General features: G+C 31.8%; 2 protein-coding genes across 9 annotated transcripts; both read left to right on the top strand.

The window, feature by feature from the left end:
- Positions 1–4222: 4222 nt before the first annotated feature.
- On the top strand, positions 4223–14133 carry LOC101262422 (diacylglycerol kinase). Its single transcript, NM_001366380.1, has 12 exons — positions 4223–4651; positions 6510–6632; positions 6789–6926; positions 7005–7090; positions 7582–7669; positions 8052–8127; positions 9163–9245; positions 10376–10446; positions 10954–11031; positions 12192–12279; positions 12899–13015; positions 13827–14133. Exons 1-12 carry the CDS (start codon positions 4319–4321, stop codon positions 13989–13991), a joined length of 1446 nt encoding a protein of 481 aa, NP_001353309.1. The 5' UTR covers positions 4223–4318; the 3' UTR covers positions 13992–14133.
- A 533-nt stretch (positions 14134–14666) lies between these two features.
- LOC101262118 (serine/threonine-protein kinase STY17-like) lies at positions 14667–19587 on the top strand. 8 transcript variants are annotated; one of them, XM_069299026.1, is made up of 6 exons: positions 14667–14797; positions 14929–15068; positions 15345–15431; positions 16324–16438; positions 18613–18723; positions 19125–19587. In XM_069299026.1, exons 4-6 carry the CDS (start codon positions 16403–16405, stop codon positions 19269–19271), a joined length of 294 nt encoding a protein of 97 aa, XP_069155127.1. In that variant the 5' UTR covers positions 14667–14797; positions 14929–15068; positions 15345–15431; positions 16324–16402; the 3' UTR covers positions 19272–19587. The 8 variants fall into 8 exon arrangements, with proteins under 8 accessions (XP_069155127.1, XP_069155123.1, XP_010321858.1 ...); XM_069299022.1 differs by having other exon boundaries at positions 19116–19587; XM_010323556.4 differs by having other exon boundaries at positions 14703–15068.
- The last annotated feature ends 650 nt before the right edge of the window (positions 19588–20237 follow it).

Here is a 20237-nt window from a genome sequence, read left to right as displayed (position 1 = left end):
TACTGACCTTAATGCGTATCCGATATATATATTTAATATTTTAATTACAAAAAAATAATTTTTTCGAGGGGATAACTTTATCAAAAAAATAATTTTTTCGAGGGGATAACTTTATTAAAATGTCTTGGAACTTTAAAAAAATAATTATTCAATTTAGAAAATCAAGAGATAATTTATTTATTTTTATTTATTTTATCCTTATTATTAAATATTGTTCAATCTCTAATACATTTTATAAAATTAAAGAATTATTGTTGGAGGAGGGAGTAGTCACATTATTTAGCATTAAGAGACCATTTGATACGTGAAATAATATGAAATATCTCAAGATTGAACATAAATTCATAAAATATCCTATCATATCATTCAATTTGAGATTATTTTATCTATTCCCAAAGTGAATAAATTTGTCTATAAATAATAATCACATAATATATTTATACCGTCAATGAAAAACAAGCGATATAAATTTTATCCATGCGTTAACCTCGAGATATTCAACTTTATCTCATCCTACTTGGGATTGTTTTATCCATTACCTTCCATAATAATTTAATCTGCATACCAAACGAATTCTTAGAATAATATGAAAAAATAATAAAACTCTGTTAATTTTCAAATTAATATTATTTAATTTTCTTAAAAAAATAAATTAAATAATATTAATTTGAAAAATTATATCTACGAATAAACTCTCCTTATACGTATACATATATTGTATCAGATCTAGCTGTTGGTAGTTCAATTATTCAATGCTTTATTTGATGCGCTGCTGGATAGTGCCATACATATAATGACAAGTTTTTAACAAAAAAAAAAAAAACGAAGCATTTTTCAAGCAACCAAACAAGTCCTAATTATTGAGAGGGATTGGGCTTCTCAAATTAAAGTTGAGTGAAAATTATACATACATATATATATATATATATATATATATATATATATATATATATATATATTATTCGGAAAAGGATCTAAATACCTCAAAGTATTGGAAATGGTACAAAATTACCCTCCATCCACCTATTGATTCCAAAATATCCTTCACAATCACCTATTGGGTCCAAAATACCTCTGTCATCCACCTTTTGGTTTAAAATTGACCATTTATTTAACGGTTTATATTTAAATATTTTTTAAAATACGTGGCGCTCAACTATTTGTTATACTTTAACTTATTAGTATAATTTATAAATCAATCCACTTCTCACCCATTACTAATTAAATCCCTTTAAATTAATGAACTTGTCACATTATTGATGCAAGCTACTGCAAATTGAGTGCTTTTAAAAATTATAGAAGTAAATTATCATACATTCAAGTGGCTAAATAAAAATCATCGATAAACTTAAAAGTCTGACTATGTTCATCTTAATTATTCTTACGTCTCAATTATGTGATGTTACTTCATAGATAATTTTTTTCCAAAATAATATACTAAAGGTTTTAAAAAAAATCATAAATATTTATAAAATTATATTTTAAAAAAAGTGCATGAATTAATTCGGAATGTATTACTTCTTTACATTTAATCATACATTTCTAAGTCAATTTTGAAAGAAAGTGTCCTCCTAAATAAGCGGTTCAACCTAAATTTAATTGGGGTTTTGATTCGGACTCGAATAATTTCAAATGTCATTTTCAGTAATCTATGATTTCATCGTGTTTTAGTAGTGTTTATGACGATTTTGATATTATAATTGAATTATTAATTGGGTGAGGTTTAGTTAGTAATGAGTGGGTAGTGAGTTGATTTATAAATTATATTAATAATTAAAATTATAATCAATAGTTAAACGACAAGTATTTTAAAAAATATTTGAAGAGTTTAATTTTAAAACAATTAAAAAAGTGGTCAATTTTGAACCCAAAGATGGATGACAAGAGTATTTTGGAGCGAATAGGTGGATGAAAAAGATATTTTGAAGCCAATAGGTGGTAGTCGGTTCAAGGATGAAGAGTAACTGTTATAATTATGTATGTTTTTTTCACTACACTACAGTTTTATAGGTAAAATATATACCATAATAGAGATACTGTTTCATTATTAGAGCTGTCAATATGGGTTATCTCACTCTATCCGGGCTATTTCATACAGGCTTCGACATTTTACGGATTAGGTCAGGCTAGCCCATTTTTGGCGTGGTCAGAAAACGACCGGTCAATTTACAAGTACGTGGGCTACAGGCTTGCCGGGCCAACCCACTTTTTAAAAAAATTATATTATTTTTAGAATTATTAAATTAAATTATAAATTATAATTTTAAAATATTATCATAACTATCAACAAGACAATATTATATGATGTTAATGTTACTACTTTTTAATCAAATTCACATTAAATTTATTTTTATAATACTTATTATTTTTTCTTTCAAGTAAAAGTATAAATATCTTAATAGAAATATTAATCTAATTATTTTGAGTTTGGACTCTCTTTAATTTTAAATTTTAATATTATATTATATTTTTAATTATTTTTTATTGACACACGGGCCGGCCCTAGCGTCTCAAGCCCTATAAGTCAGCAGGCTTATTGAGACCGGGCTAAAAAGCTCTTTTTCCAAATGAGCTCCAAAAATTGTAGTCCAATACTATTAAATTTCGAGTTAGGCCAGGCCGGGCCAACAGGCCTGACCCATATTGACGACTCTATTCATTATGCCTAGATTTTTAATTAAGAATCTTAAATTTAAGTTTTAGATATAAAAAAAATTTATTGAAACAATTACCCTAAATGAGCGCTACGGCTATAGTATACCACCTTTAATGTGTATTCCGTACGTACACTATTTAAAAAACTAATATATATATATATATATATATATATATTATTATTATTATTATTATTATTATATTGTTATAGTTATAATGATCGATAATTTTTTTATCAAACTATCGTGTTATTTATGGACTTGGTATTATAGTTTTAGCGTTGGAACTAACGGAGAAATAATAATTTGTGTTTGTCATTAATTTGATTTATGGAGTTTTTTTTTAGGCACGTTTGTTATTTAGTTGAAATTTTAATACCACTCCCATACTGATACAAAATCTAAAAAATAATTCATATACTGTCTGTTCTATTGATTTATACAGAGTGTAATAATATTACAATAATGTGAAAAAGTTAGTGAAAGAACTGACACACAAATAATATTATAATGGTATCAGCAGTCCAACTATGACCACATTGGTCCGTTTTTTCAGTTGTACGGATGCGATTGGACTCCTTCCGCGTGGACCCAATATTTTACTAGTCGGCCGCGTCCGCCTCGGTGCCATCTAGAAACACTACCTATGACTTTATCCATCGATTCGATTCGAAGAAAAAGTAATATAATATATACATTTTTTATATGTCACGTGACATAATTTTAAACTCTAATAAAAATATAAAAATCACAAGATAAGAACGCTTTAAGCTGGCATTTGATCATAGATTTTTAAATATTCTTGGCAAATATTACTTGAGTAAAAATATGGGCGAAATTTTATTATGTGTTTGACAATAGTATTTGAAAAATATATTTCATCTTTTTAGAAAAACATGATTTATACCCACAAATTTTAAAAATTATCAAAACTAACTAAGTTTGTATTACAATTTAATTGAATGTTCGTTGTAACAATAATAATAGCCATGACACTAGAGCAATGTGGTAGTTTGGAATGAATATAATAGACATCATTCCATACACCGTGAAGTAGACAAAATACATGATCTTGTTACTTTAAAATCAATTTTTCATCATTTTCATCAACAATCATATCATCATTTAATATTCACTGAATTTTTCATTACTAATTTGATGTTCACGTACAAATTATGTGATACAACACGAACAACTATTATAAAGAGTATTTTTGAGTTTGAAATAAAATTTCAAATAATGAGATTTGACTCAAATACTAGAAAAAACTAGTATATGAAAATTTGAAATATTTACCAAATAATAATAAATTATATAGATAAATATTATTTACCAAATTTTTCTCAAATATTTTTTACGAAATTTATGACCAAAGAAGCCCTTGATGAGAACTTAAACATATATTTCACTGCAACATCGTATATATTTTTCTTTGGTTTAAGAAAAAGAAACGTCGTCACTCGAAGAGGCGGTAATTTGAGTGGGTGTTTAGGGGCAAATGTGTAAGAGTAGAAACCACTTTTTGAAAGTCAAACAAATTCCCTCGGCTCTATGCTATTTTCTCCTTTAGCGCTTCTTTTACTTATACTTCTCAACTTTAACAACTTGTTCTCATAACTCACCACTCTCTGTCTTTTTCTATACTCTATTTTCGATTCGCAAAGATGGATTCGACAGCAAGTCGGAGAACGGCATCAGGGAGATCGTCGGTGGTAGAGTCAATTAAAGGTTTTACTTTCGCCGGAGTTAGGATTTCCAAAGAGGATCTACGGAGGAGAATTACTATGCCGGAATATTTAAGGCTGGCCATAAGGGAGGCTATACAGAATAAGGATGTCGATACAGTAAGACGGCATCTCGATACGGCTTATGCCGCCGGCGCCGAGATTCCTCAGCCAGCGGAAGAGCCGATTATCGTCTTTATTAATTCTAAAAGTGGTGGAAGACATGGTCCACAGCTTAAAGCTAGGCTACAGGAACTCATGGGTGAAGAACAGGTCATTTTTTTTTTCTCTGAAGAATTTACATACTAATTTATGCATACAGTAAAAGTAAAAAATCTCTAAACTAATAACTCCATATATTAATAATCTCTTTTAAAATGATAATTTCCTCTTGTTCCTACTTAAGGCAATAAAAAAAAATTACTTATTTCGATAAGATATTAAAATAATATATTTTTAAAAATATAAATATATGTTTTCATTAATATTATAATAAATTAATAATTTTTTAAAAGTATGAATATGTAGATAATATAATAAAATATGATCCTATAAAATTTAAATATAGTTAAATTTGTTTTTGAAGGTGCTGTATCATTTTAACTTCATCGTCAATATTGTTTTTGTAATGATAATCCACAATTCTTTTAAAATTCTGGACTTCTGAACATATATAATTTTCACCCATCTATTAAGTTATTATTGTAATAATTATGACTTCAAGTTTTCACATGTGTGTTCTTTTTAATTCTTTGAGATTTCATCCTAAATAATTTTTTCCTGCTAAAAATAATGTCTCTACAAAATAATAATATCTCGACAATCCCCTCTTATATTAATTTAGAGAGTTTTTACCATTCTTACTAAAGCTACATAAGTGATGCATTTTTCTTTTTTCTTTTTTTTTTAAATCTTTCATTTATTTTTCTCTCCATTTTTTGATTTTAAAAATTTTTGGGAATTGACTGTGGCACTATTTGATTGGGACATGGGGTGTACGTGTACTATGCTTTTTATAATAATTCTTATAAGTTGTGTGTAAGCTATGAATTTTTAGTGCCTGTTTAATTTTTTATTGCAGATATGATGTATGCTTGAATTATCGAGTCAGGCTTTAAGTTTTAATGAGTAAATTTGACATGGCTATGCTGTCAAGTACAAACTAAATTGAGCAATTAAGAAAGAAGACATTTTTTTGTTTGTAAAATTTGTTTTTTATAAAGTCAGCTACATCTACAACGTTGAAAATCAGGAGTTTTTAGTTACATTTGATTGTTTCACAACTTATAAGAATTAGTTTGTTAGTAGTTCGTGTTATGTTGCTTCGCAAATCATATATTTCAATCATTATATATTAAGTTCAGTATTAGCAACAGAAAGATATAACAAGTTGACATAAGCTGTTCAGCATATGGCTGAACAAAATTAGAAAAAGCAAACTACCAATATCCATCCAGACACATTCTATGCAGTTGTCTTGGAGAAGTGAGCAATCCACAACATAATGAAATGGCAAAGTGGCAAATTAAGATAAAAGGAACTGGGGATTGACTACAGGGGCGGAGCCAGTCCTCTTTTGTTCACCCGAACCCTGATGACGGAAAATATTATTATTTATATATGGTTAAAATTGTTTTTTATGTATACACAGTAGATATCAAACTCCGTTCAATTAGTTCGTGTGTTCAGTTCTTTAGATTTTGAACCCCCTTATTAAAAATTCTAGCTCCGCCATCGATTGATTGTCTTCTCTATCTGCCATTTGTCACTTACCAGTTAGATGGCACACAATGAAATCTTATGTATCACTGGAAGTTAGTGCAGTTGGGCATAGTTTAGATATTGATATTCTGAACAATATGATCTTTATTTCTGAATATAATTTGTCTAGGCTTTGATTGCTTATGGATTAAATTTTTAAGCCTTCTGGTTTTTTTATTGGCGCTTTTCTGTTCTGATATTGCTTAGCATGAGGGAAAATAATGGGTTGGTATAATTTGGTTGTGTATATATTATATAACAACATCCAGATTGATAACCATATGGTGTAAAATCTATGTTGTTTTTTAATACCGTGTCAAATGTCATTGATTTTCTCTCTTTTCTGTGTCTTTACTTCAAACTGTGCCAGGTTTTTGACCTTTCAGATGTGAATCCTCATGAGTTTGTTCAATATGGATTGAGTTGCCTGGAGAAGTTTGCTGCTCTTGGTGACAGTTGTGCAAAAGTGACTCGTGAAAGGATAAGAGTCGTGGTATGTATTTGATGTTACATGTAATTTGGACCCTTTTCAGTAGTTCAATAGTAGATTTTCAAATGCACTTCACTGGGATATTATAGAATTTATCGGAAAACTATTGCAAAAAGGAAATAGGAATTGAGGATTTATTTACTCCATCTGGTTTGGCAGGCAGCAGGAGGTGATGGCACCGTTGGATGGATTCTTGGCTGCCTTGGAGATCTTAAGAAACAGGGCCGAGAACCAGTTCCACCAACAGGAATAATCCCACTTGGCACAGGAAATGACTTATCCAGGAGTTTTGGATGGGTAAGCTTCTATGTGCATCAATTTTTCCATTCTTGTTCTATCTAGCCTTTATGAACTTCCCTAAAATCTACTTTTCAGGGGGGCTCATTTCCTTTTAACTGGAAGTCAGCCACAAAAAGTATTCTTGATAGAGTTGCAACAGGTCCAATTAACCGTCTGGATAGGTGATGCCTTTATGCATGGTTCTTGATAAACATATTTTCAAGTTTCATGATGATGATATTGCTTAACTTACAAGATGTTCAATTGAATTGCTGAGCGATGTTTTGGATTGAAGTATGATTTTCTTTTTGAATCTCTACTAAAAAAGATTGTTAATCTAAAACTAGCGACCAAATTTATTGAAGCCCTACTATTTGCCTTATATTTGCTCCTTGGTGCACAAGAATGGATTCCTTTTCTTTGTGTTATTACTTGACTGTTTATTTTTTTTAACTTTTCGGCGTGGAGGTAAAATTTCTACATCAAAATGACAGTAGGATGTCCAATATGCTCCTGATGAACATTTGCTTTTAGCAAACATAATGATAGGCAGAAAATATTACCTTTAGGAAGAATATATTTCATTTCTCTTTCTTCTTCAATTTCTATCTCAATAATTTGTGGCTTGTTTATACTCCGAGCTACTTCATGAAACTATAGCTTTCATTTGCAGTTGGAATCTTCTAATATCAATGCCAGCTGGGGATAAACTGGAAACACCTCATTCTCTGAAATCTACTGAGGATGCATCTCTTGATCAGGTCATTCTACATTTATTTTTACAAATTTGTTAACTGATATATGGACATGTCTAATTACTTTTGCTTTCTAATTACCTTGGCGTTAGACCTCAACTGGAATACATAGTGTTATACTATTTTGTGGGTGATTACTTATCTTTCCTCCATTGAGCTCATCGAGGGTTTTATTTGTTTGCTGATACTCCAACGGTTTTCTTTATTATTATTTCATCTTTATCTTCAATAAAATGCGCTTGCCAAATGGTCATTTAGCCAAGGAACTGCTGTAATGAATTTCTTTTTAAATTACGCTTTTACTTTTTCCATAATATGATTTATGATAAGCATATGTAATGTTTGTTTTCTGTTTTACTGATTTTTTTTCTGTGATTTTGTTGTGCAGGAACTGGAAATTGATAGCGAGTTGCCCAAGAAATTGTCCAACTATCAAGGAGTATACTACAATTACTTTAGCATAGGTATGACGATTAATAGATCATAGAAGTAATTAAACGTCAAGACTCATTTCACATTAGGGTTCACTTAGATTGTAAGAGAGCGTAAGATCTAATAAATTGTGTACTTCTATCTTGGAAAATCTTTGTATATAGTTTACATCACTAGCATTAATGTGAACTTTCGAAATCTTAATTCATAAACTTAGTCCATAATGTTTCATAGCAACCTGCTTACTCATCTCTACTTTCCATAATCCCTTTTGATTGTACTCTCCTTCCTCTCAGTAATTCAATGTCTAGACCCTCTTATGAGATCTTTTTCGAACTTTTTCTATTGCACTTACTTACATGCAGGTGAGAAATTATTTTATGTATAGATGCTGGTTTTGTTTGCTAAAGAGTAAAAGCTTGCCAGAATAAATACTATGTTAGCACCTCTCTTATATTTGCAATTTGCTTAGATTCGTAAAGGTTGAGGCTTCTCTTATGGTCAAACTAACTATAAGAGATCTCTTTTTATTTTTTTTAATCCAAGTACAACTTGTCTGAACTCTCTTCTTCTAATCAGCAAAACTGTCTTTTGTTTTTGCTTTTTTAACAAGGTAAGATTCTAACCCCTACCTTATCAAAAAAAGGATTACAGTGACATTCTATTGATGATAAACTAGCCTAATCTTTGCTGGAGAAGATTACACAGATAAATCGGATCAACAATTTGATGTAGAGTAGCATTTACATCATGTACAATTACCAGTCTGCACCGAAAAGATATACCTATGTTTAAGGCTAATAACATTTTGCCTTCGAATTCTGTATTCTTTTTGTCCACGCGGTCCACCAAATTGCGGGTGGAATTGAGTTCCATCTTCTTTTGCCTTCATTACTGATCCCTCTAAAATTTTTTCATATAAGTTTGTTAGTGAAGGATAAAAACATCTCTTTGTGAATCAGAATAGTTCATTCGGTTGTTACAATCATTTTCCCTCCCTCCCCCCATTTGGTCCACAAGATTTAAAGTTTGTGTTCGATAACTTGTATCTATAACTTTATATGCAGGAATGGATGCACAGGTAGCTTATGGCTTCCATCATTTACGGAATGAAAAACCATACCTTGCACAAGGTCCCATATCAAACAAGGTTGATGCTTCTTGTTCCTTGATCGTTAAATTTTTTGAAGTACTTATTAAGGGATCTCTTGATCTTTCTTTTTTCTCTTCCTATCACTCAATTGATTTGAGAAAGTGTATATGCTTGTCAAATGAAGAAATGTGGGCAACAACACATATCATAAGGAAAGCATTGAAGACATTCTATTTTTTTTTTGTTAGAACTAACAACCTCATGTTGCCAAATGGCGCTGCTACATTTCTTTATTAAAGAACTGATTATATGCAAACCGGACTCTTATATTATCTTCACGAATCCTTGTTGAATAATTAAAATTGTGGTTGCATTGTTGCATATTTTTAGAGTGGGTTAGAGTCCCACATTAGTTGGTGATGGACTAGTGGTCTGCTTATATGGACTTGGGCTATCTTCCCTCATAAGCTAGTTGAGTAAGACCTATGTGCTCCATATATTTTCATGGTATCAGAGCCAAGTCTGTTTCCAGTTTGGGCTGTCGGTCCACACTCCACTTGGGCGTGAAGGGGAGGGGTGTGGGTGTTAGAGTGGGTTATAGAGTCTCACATCGGTTGAGGAATGGGGACTTGGGAAATTCTCCCTCATAAGCTAGATTTTGGGGTTAAGTTTGCCCAAATGCCACATCTTTTCACATATAAATCCTTCAAGATACACTTAAAACCTATTAAAAATGAGAAGAATCTGTTTTGGATCTCTAAGACCACTACTGGTTTCCTGTGCTTGGGTTACTTTTAATAGGAAGTTCAAACTTTTCGGCGTCTCTTAAAATAAGGAGCACGTGTATTTAAGTAACTTCTAAAACTTCCATAACAGTCTTGTTGTATGGCCCTGTTTCTATTCATGCAATCATGTGTCATGAACTTATTTGAGATATCTCTTTGCGTGGATAGTGATTGTTAGCTGTTTTACTGCTCCTTTAATGAAGTGTATTGCCATCCTAGGATGTATTTTAGTTACTTTCCCTTTGTGTTTGTTACTTTGAACCTACATATATATATATATATATATATATATTTTTTTTTTTTTTACATTTCATGTTTCTAGCTGATATTTTAACTTTACGAAAGTGCTACTTTAGTTTCTTCAGACATAAGTTCTAGTTATTGACAAAGCATTTATTACAGTTGATTTACTCAGGATATAGTTGCACGCAAGGCTGGTTCTTTACACCATGTAGCAGTGACCCTTGTTTGAGGTAAGAATGACTCCCTCAACACCCATTGATCCATGATGCCTTTTAATTCATCACACTCTGGTAGTTGCCACATGCTTTATCAAAAGATGTTTCGTATGTACCTTCTTATGTTAATTATGTCAGTGTTTCATCCTCTCTTGTCCAATATATCATATATTGCTTTCCAAAGCTAGTATGCGCAGTATGTATGCCCTTGTGTGCAGGACAGCGGATATTCTTAGGCTTGAAAATAAAAGGTGTGACTGATACTCTATGATTGTAGTATTAAATCAATTAACTTGAAAATTGTTTGCCATGTATTCACCTCTGTATACTGATAACTCAGCATTAGTCTGGCAGTATTTATCATCATGTATGGTTATGCATAATCTGTTGAAAGAATAATGTATAATTTATGTCCCCTCCTACTCCTTCCAACACATAAACTTGGATAAAGTTGTACCCAATCATGCTTTTCAACTCTGATATTTTTTTTTAAGATTGTGTGCTTGATTTTATTGATGGCAGGGGATTGAATAATATTCTGCGACTGTATGTTAAGAAGGTCAACAGCTCAAAATGGGAGAAAATCTCTGTTCCTTCAAGGTTGATTTTTGTCCTGGAATATTTATTTGAGTGTTGTAATTTATGTTTGTCATGTAATGCAGAATCTCTTGGATAACTAACAATTATATGTGTTTCGTTGTTCTTGTTATTTGACAACTATATGAGTATCAACCTGCTAAGCCACAATATAAAATTTTGGGAAAGGGTGCTGGAGATGAGGATGAGTAGGGGTGTGTCTATCACGGAGAACAAATTTGTATTCATCCGGGCGTTTGACTACTGAAGTCATACATATCATTAGGAGATTGATGGATCAATATAGGGAGAAGAAGGACTTATATGAGAGTAGCTGAAATGATGTTGAGACAGAGTGTTGGCTGGTAAAAACTCGCATGTCCAAAAGATTAGAGTAGCTGAAATGATGTTGAGATGAATGTGTGGATATATGAAGAGAGATTGGATTAGGAACAAAGTTATCCGGGATAAAGTGGGAATGACTTCCGTAGTGGACAAGATGAGGGAGAAGAAACTGAGATTGTTTGGGCATGTGAAGAGAAGATACACATATGCTCTATTGAGGAGGTGTGAGAGGTTGGCTAGTGGTTATTAGAATAGGTAGAGGTAGGTCGAAGAAGTCAAGGAAGATGCGATTAGACAGAACATGAAATACCTGCAACTTGTTGAGGACATGAACCTTGATAGGAAGATATGAAAGTCGAGGATTAGAGTTGAAGGTTAATAGGAAGTCAATCATTGAATAGTTCCCTTCCCCGTATTGTTATTGTTACTATCTTACTAGCTTATTCGTCGATGTTAATGTTACATGGTATTTCATTTGCTTCAATTATGGTATTATTTGTTGTTATTTTTGTCATCTTTTTTATTGTTTTCAGCTTGACTTCCTTGCTACTGTATTTGCTTCACACTTGTCTCTTTAAAATGCTTTACTTGAGCCGAGGGTCCATTTGAAACAGTTTCTCTACCTTCACAAGGTAGGGCGAGACTACATGCACGCCACCCCCACCCTCCCCAAACCCTTCTTGTGATATTACACCGAGTATATTGTTTTGTTTTAGTTATTTGTCAAGTAGTCAATTATATTGTTCTGTAATATGAACTACAATGCTAATGCACCGGATGTTACATGTTTTTTTTTTTTTTAATTTGTGCAATCATTTTCCTGTTTTATCTTTTTGTAGTGTTCGGTCAATAGTCACTCTTAATCTCCCTAGCTATGGCGGTGGAAGGAATCCATGGGGACGTTTGAAGCCAGAGTACTTGGAGAAGGTATTCTTTTGTGTTAGCTGTGTAGGACTTCAGTGTATAAATTAATGATTACTTCCTGAATTCTACAAAGTAAATTAGTCATTTCTGAAACCAACGATAAACTAGGGTTATTTAGTTGGAAATTGCTGAATAGTTTAAATAGAATGTATTAGCTGTTCTGCTTAGGCTGTCAGACAAATATCTTTGTACAAAATTTTCAGTTTGCAAAATTTCTAAATTTGGTCCATATTCAGAAAAAATGTTTTCAGCTTCTTGACAACTTAATGTTTTTAGTACAACACTTATTTTATAGTCTGTAATCAGAGAAAATGATTGAGCTTCTAGTCACTTCAAGTTTTAGGTTCTGCATATTGTGTGTTTCCTCTACTAGCAATACATGATTTGAGCAAAAAACCCAAAGTCTCGTGGTATTTTTTCCCAAAGTTCTTGCAACTTGTAATTTTTAAACCTTTCAAAGATTAATTGATGTGTTTGTGCAGTTTATCACATATTCTCAGTTTTCAAACTTTCTCAGTTCCTAGAATGTGGTCATAATAAACTTCAAGATAACGGTAGGAAGTTGCAGCCACTTCACATCATCAAAAGTAACAATGAGTTTGTTTTTTCCTATGAAATGTAGAGGGGTTTTGTGGAAGCTCATGCAGATGATGGTTGCATTGAAATTTTTGGCCTGAAACAAGGATGGCATGCCTCTATGGTTATGGTTGAGCTCATTTCTGCAAAACACATTGCCCAGGTATTTATCAAATCTGGTAAATAAGAATTAGTGCAGCTTAGAGGCAATAAATTTAGATGTGTACGTGTTAACCCTTATTATGTGTCCTCCCTATTACATTTTGATCATGATAATCATTACATGCATTGCCTCATAAATTTTCCAACGAAAAAAACAAAGCGAGGAAGGGTTATATCTACTATCACTGGAAATTCCTGTTGCTGTACTAACTCCAGCTAAGTTTCTCCATCGTCTGTCTAAGGTAAGGCCCTTGCATCACGCAAGGATATCTACATACACCTGATAATGGTCATTCGGGCATCTGTATGAGGCTCTCGTTTTTATTAGGGTTGATAAACCAGTTGTCCTCATTTTGGACAATAAATTGTTAATACATCCTAACGCGAGTCCCTCCCAAAGAGATAATAGAGTTGAAAGAGAGGGGATATGGTAAATTGAGAGAGCATATCTGGTTCTATATTATATGAACTTGGAGGAAGTACATTCACTAGAACACATCCAAAACAGATGGTAATTACTTACGTCTCATTGAATTAAGCAAAAACTATTTTAGAACCAAAACCTTTTCTGGACAAGATAAACTCTTACTTGGCCATCTCATTTATCTGAATTTCAACGCTGTTTAAACAGTTGGCTTTCTGTAAAAATCGATAGGTAACATGTGTGGATTTGTTGTCTCTCTCTCTCTTGCAGAATGTCATATGAGTTTCTCATCGTTTTGTTGGGATCACATTTGTTCTTGATGAGATTGTTCTAGTTATTCCTAGGTGGAAATTTGTTCTTAATGAACACTTGTTTTGCTACTTTGTAGGCTTCAGCAATTCGATTTGAGTTGCGTGCAGGAGAGTGGGATGAAGCTTATATGCAGATGGACGGTGAACCATGGAAACAACCAATTAGCAAGGAATATTCAACCTTCATTGAAATTAAGAGAGTACCATTTCAGTCTCTCATGGTTAACGGCAAGAGAAATTGATCTTGTAGTTATCTATATTCATGTAAAGCATTTCAATCTCCCAGAATAGCTTTTGCTTGTTCACAATGTACATACATTATGTGTATCATAATTTATACACATTGACATATTATCTAATTTATGGATAGATTATGCACAGAAATGAATTGCATAAACATTATAGTGTTGATTTTACCATGATATTCAAATAAACAACTGTACTAATCATGAATTCATTTTTCATAATCCCAATCCTAAAAAAGAAATAAGAAGTTTGTCTTGGTGAGAATTGGCCGTTTCAGACCAATCAATCTCAGGCATTCAGAAAAATCAACATCATATCATATCATCAAATTATTATAAGTGGGAAGCTCAAAGTAGAAAAGTTGAATCACAATTTTACCCTTATGCTAAATTCAAATGTTATTAAATAAATAATTAATTAAATAGTAAATAGTAGAATTTCTATAATATTTTTATTTAATTGGTATACATGTGAGTAAATTAAATTGAACAAAAATCTATATATATATATATAAATGTGAATCCAAAACCGCTGATGTGGTAGCCCCCAATGGCCACCATTTGAAAATTCTTATTTTATCTTTTTAATTAAATAAAAATCTGTGTTTTATCTAAAATAAAAGTAACCCCTCATTTAAAAGATCACACTAAATAGCAATAATTAATTAACTAGCCCCCACTAACATCTTCTTAATCATCCAATTTAATACATTACAGAAGGCAAACGGCAACAATATCATCCTTGGGCATAGTTTAAGAATGCAGGCCAAATCCTCCTTTTATGTTCTCATCCTCCTCAGAAGGTTTGATTACCAACGCTAATTTTAAGAATCCATATGGTTCGTTCCGTTTTCAAATCGTTTCTAAATCTTCCTAAATCTATCTCCATATTAACACCTTCTGTTTATCGCCCAAATTCGATCTCCATCTCTAGCTCATACTCAACTCCAAGAATTAGCAAGAGAATTGGCTCATTCTTTTCTGCACCCGTTGGTGAGCAATTTCAAGAATTTGGGTCGTTATTTTCAGCTAAATACAGCACAAATGGCTATCTTCTCCCTCCCAACTTCATAAGTAAGTAGCCAATCTTCTCCTTCCCAACTTCATAAGTTTCATAAGGTATGTATTATGTTTTGATGTAAGGTTTCTGTTTTGATCTTCATGATTTGTAATTGTCATGTTTTTAATTTGTATTAATCTTAATTGATTTTTGTGGCCTTTCATATCCTAATTCTTCTTATATATATAAAATAATAGTGTTTTATCAAGTCGATATTTATATATAGTGTGTTTCACGAAAAATTTTAATTGACTACCTCATTTTTAGCAAAACGTCTTCCTCATCTGTAGATGTGGTTGGTTGTTTATATGGAATCGGTGATATGGAAAGCTTGTGCGAACCGGGAAAAAAGGGAAACTCTACATTGTTACAAATTAGTAAGTCACTCATCTTATTTTAATTAGTTTGATTATGTCATCTTCTTACAAAATAATTGTTAGATACTTTTATGATAGTTAATCTTAGGTGCTACTAAATGGGAATTCATTAGAAATTATTTTGCTTACATATTTTAACCATCTAATTGATCTTTAACATACATAAGAAGGTGCGTAATTGACCCTGAATACTTTGACATTGAGGTGTATATAAGATTTGGATGGGTCTGTGTTTGATTTTAAAATAGGGCTATTAAAATAAGAGTTCTTCAATCTGGTAAGAAGGAAAAGAGAAAAATGATATTGGAGCTAATCTAAATGACTGTGGCTGCATTTCTTTGGACTGTACGAATGAACAAGTGTGATAAAATTGCAGGGGAGACATTGCTTTGGACTGATAAAACATGGTTCAAGCTATATTCCAATATCTTTGACACACACACACCTTTTTTGTTCCATTTGCATGTATGTTTGCTCATTGCACTTTGCTGTAAATACTATTTCCAACTCACTTTTTGTTATGTTAGTTTCCGCTTGATCATTTAATTGCCGCTCAAATGTGGATCCTTTCAGTATGGCTAGCAGTTTGTACAAACTTGATTTGATTATATGAGAAGCTCCCCTTTCAAGTAAAAATTTGTTAAACAGAAAATAAATGTCCGTAAAGTGTAACGAGCACCATGAAAACATTGGCAATATTTGTACTTTCTTCCATTCGTTGGAAGTTGTGGATTTCGGCATTACTTGGCAACAAGTTATGGTTGATGTGACTTGCTTTTCTAGATTTTGCGAACTTAAATCTGTACTCTTCTATTTTGGAAGCTAAATTACTTAAGTTTTTTTATCTTATTGAAAACTGTAGTTTTGTGTTGATCCTCTAATTGTTATGTAGGGTCATAAATAATGGGTAGCAGAAGTGCAATTTCTGGGAGTGGTAGATCACCCAAATCTTGACAAACTTGGAAATTGTGATGTTGGCTTATTTGCATGAAGAATTGGAAGTTCAGGTATTTTATCTGAATATTTTTTGATGTATTTGTCTAAACTTTTCATAAATATATATTGCAAGTGTGTGAACTCTTAGTTGGATTTCTATTTTCTTCAATGTATAACCCAATTGTGGCGTATTGCTTGATGTTGAAGGTATATAATCATTGATATGGCTTCACCTTTGTGGCCTAAAAATGTTAAAGCAGAGTTTTTCTATATGTTTTCATTTATTTTTCTGAATTTTTTGACATTGGAGTGTCTGTGTTTCATCTTTAATTCTATCTGTAAATTATAGCAATGTCTTTATTCAAGACCATTTCAAATTAAAACGTCATCTGCATTGACATATTTATTGTAGTGGTAAAGTATTGCCGAGTTGCGTTTCAAAAATTTCTAAACACTTTTTTGGAGTCGTTAACTTGAGCTTGGACAGTATAATACAGGGCCAACATTAATGAACAAATAATTGGGATGGATCTAACTCAAACATCATACAATATAGTGTGAAGATAAATAACTCAACCCAAAAAGTAACTCAAAAAGTAATTCAAAGAGTGAATTTGTGTGAGTCGGCCAAATTTCCATAAGAAAATGGAAATTCTTAGCATAAGTAAGTCAAATAACAACAATTTTCGTTTAGACTACTAATCGATTAATTTTATTTCATCTTTACAATTCTTGGTTATATGAATTATATAGTTTGAGATAGACAACTGCCAAAATGCATCCATTTTTTTTTTAAAAAGTAGATGGTCTTTTTTTACTATGCAGTACTTTGTATTCTTAACTTTTAAAGCTGTCCACATCTCTGTCTGAGAGTTTCTGGCCTTAAGAAGTTTGGCCTATTCTGAGCATGTTTGTATTTTTCTGGTTAATAAAGAAAAGAGTGACGACACATAATAATAATAATAATAATAATAATAGGGGAGATAATGATAATATATCAGACACACACAATGCATAATAACAATAGTCTATGAAGTGAGTTGAGAACCATGAGTTCTCACGCTCAAGAAGCTGCAAATTAAGTTAGAACATTGTCTTGCTATCTTCATAATCAAGTTATCATAACGTCCATTCATACACATATATATGCGCGAAAAATAGTGATGAACCTAATATTTGTTCCCTCATAAAACCATCTCTTACTGTATTGTACTCTGAACAAAAAAGTATTCTATGAAATTCAGTACAACAAAGTACTCTAGGAAATTAGTAATTTACAAGATGTATGTAAGTCCTAATAAAAAAAATGTACAAAGCATATCATACTGTGTTAACTTCAATCCCAACAACTGATTCAGAATCTGCTGCATACGTGTAGCTCTGATTATTAATATGGATGGGGAGGAATAACACAGATACGATTAACGGATTAAGAACAGAACCTGCTACTCTAAATTTTAGATTCGTCACTGATTCAACACGCATATATATATATACCAAGAGTGCTCCAATAAAGACAAGTCACAAGTCTGTTTTGCTTCCAAGGCAGCTTATTTAAATCGAAAGAGACTACAAAATTTCTTCCATTACTAATCTCTTCCTAAATCTAATAAGATTCTGTGGAATAGTATTCTCAACAAACATTCACCCTCTTCCAAAAGTTATATTCTAGATAGTGTGCAAGGAAAGACAAATGGGACGATTGTAAAATTACAAATCAAATTATTTTGAGGAGTATCAAATAATAATAATAACGTTGTTCTAATAAATGCTGCACCTACTGAAAAGCCATAACAGATTTGATTTTTGTTTTTTGTTCAAATTTGGTTTGGGCTAATAACATAATACTGGATCAATGACGCTAAAAGCCTAAAAATAGCTTGTGGTTTTCGAAGTATAGGTAAGGGCAAACCAAATAAAAATAATAATTTGTTCATTTTCTTTTTTGCTTCTCTTTTGTAGTTTTTTGAGATTTTTTTTCTTATTCTTGTAGTTTCTACCGACACTGATTGTCTTTATTCACTTTGTAAATTTGAAGAATCAAATTATGTTATGTTGAGAACATGATCTTCATGCTAAAAGTCTTCTTTGAATGCCTATATCCTGGCGGTTTTGGATAATGTTATGTTGAGATCGATGATTATAATTCTTTTCCTTGGAATTGTATTCATTTGGCTTTGGCTATAATTCTTTTTCCTTGATTAATGTGATGTCATGTTCTTTAACTAACTGCTTCCTATTCTAGCTCTCTGCTTTACTTTCTGACATAGGGATTAATATCCGAGAAGCTCATGTTTTCTCAACAATTGATGGGTACTCATTAGATGTATTTGTGGTGGATGGATGGCCTGTTGAGGTATGCTCTGTGTTGCTCACCATTTTTAGTAGGTTTGATGTACATATTCTAGCATCTTGTTTCATATCAGTGTTTCTACATTACCACTTACTTTTGTGTGAGTTCTCTGGTGGGTCTTCTTAATTTAATAGATTTCAGTTTCGGGGTTTAAAGAACGAATGATTTAGGGATTATATGATTGTAATCTTAATTTAGTCTCTCAACATGTTTGCGCATCGCGCGATCCTAACAACTATTTTAAAAATAATGACCCTGAATACTTTGACATTGAGGTGTATATAGGGAACCAACGGATTGACCAAACAGATGGTAATTACATTTAATGTTAAAATTCAAATAATTTTAAGGATTAACATGTTTAATAAATATGTTGATAAATTTACTTTTTGAAGAACAATCAGGTATCTGTTGATGTGTTATTGACTGACTTGGAAGATTATGAGGATGAAGTACATGTAACTAATGGTGCTAAGAGTAGAAAACGAAGAAACCTAATCATAGATGATGAGGAATTAAGCATTCAAGACACAAATAAGGTCAAGAAGTAAAGGGATAATTGTTGGTCATAAATGACGAGGAATAAGTGTTCATCACACAAATAAGTTGAAGATGTAGAGGGATAATTGTTGCTTCTGATTGTTTTCTGTTTTTTGGGCTAAGTTTAGTTGTTTCGTCCTTTTATAATTTACACTTTAGTATAATAACTAGCCACATTTGAGCTTAGTTAAGTTATTTCGTCCTTTTACCATTTTAAGTTTAGTTTAATAAGTAGCTCCATGTTGTCCGTAGTGATATTTTCATACTTGTATGGTTTTATCCAACCTTAGACAACTTATATTATTAATCTATTTCATTGTTTGCATATGATGTCACTGTCAACAAAATCGAATCTGTTTCTTCTTCAATTATATATCCCTATATCAATTTCCATGTTGCACAATTCATTTCTTTGGTGCTTGCTATCTAGCCGTACGTACAGAATGTACTCTTTCCTACTATTCATTTTACAGCCACTTATTATTGCAAAATTAAAATAGAGTATGGGATAACTATGACATATAAGCAAGCTTAGTTAGCCCACAAAAGAGGCCTGCAAGCTATATATCAAAATTTCAGTGAAGGGTACTTCTATATCGTGAGCAAATAAAGAAGATAACTTCAGAAATAAAAATATAGATGAGTTAATTCTTCCCGGCTGGTAGTTTTTCATTAAATTAGAATGGGAAGTGTTAAATACATGAGAATATATAGAGCTGCATATTATTTATCAGTAAATTATAATTTAAGTGGATATTTAACCATGGATGACTTAGTTTCTTAAAATTGTCTTTCGTAAGTTGTCTTTAACTATAAAACTTAACACATAGAGGTATTTGATGTCACATTCACTTTTGGATTTGTGTTGTTGAAGAGGAGATGCTTTATGTATTTATACACCTGTCAAATGATGGTATCCACCCCATCCACGAGATAACTTCCGAACAAAATAACTTAGTTACTTGTAATTTCCTTCC

The sequence above is a fragment of the Solanum lycopersicum genome, chromosome 6 (genome assembly GCF_036512215.1).
Source record: "Solanum lycopersicum chromosome 6, SLM_r2.1".
Taxonomy (NCBI): Eukaryota; Viridiplantae; Streptophyta; class Magnoliopsida; order Solanales; family Solanaceae; genus Solanum; species Solanum lycopersicum.
The sequence above is the reverse complement of the archived record's forward strand: the minus strand, read 5'-3'. Positions and strand labels throughout refer to the sequence as shown.

Coding starts and splice junctions, on each gene's coding strand:
- LOC101262422 (NM_001366380.1), top strand. CDS start 4,319: ATGGATTCGACAGCAAGTCGGAGAACGGCATCAGGGAGATCGTCGGTG. Junction 6,927..7,004: donor TATCCAGGAGTTTTGGATGG/GTAAGCTTCTAT, acceptor TCTACTTTTCAG/GGGGGCTCATTTCCTTTTAA. Junction 8,128..9,162: donor CTACAATTACTTTAGCATAG/GTATGACGATTA, acceptor CTTTATATGCAG/GAATGGATGCACAGGTAGCT.
- LOC101262118 (XM_069299022.1), top strand. CDS start 16,403: ATGTTGGCTTATTTGCATGAAGAATTGGAAGTTCAG. Junction 16,439..18,612: donor ATGAAGAATTGGAAGTTCAG/GTATTTTATCTG, acceptor TTCCTATTCTAG/CTCTCTGCTTTACTTTCTGA. Junction 18,724..19,115: donor TGGATGGATGGCCTGTTGAG/GTATGCTCTGTG, acceptor TACTTTTTGAAG/AACAATCAGGTATCTGTTGA.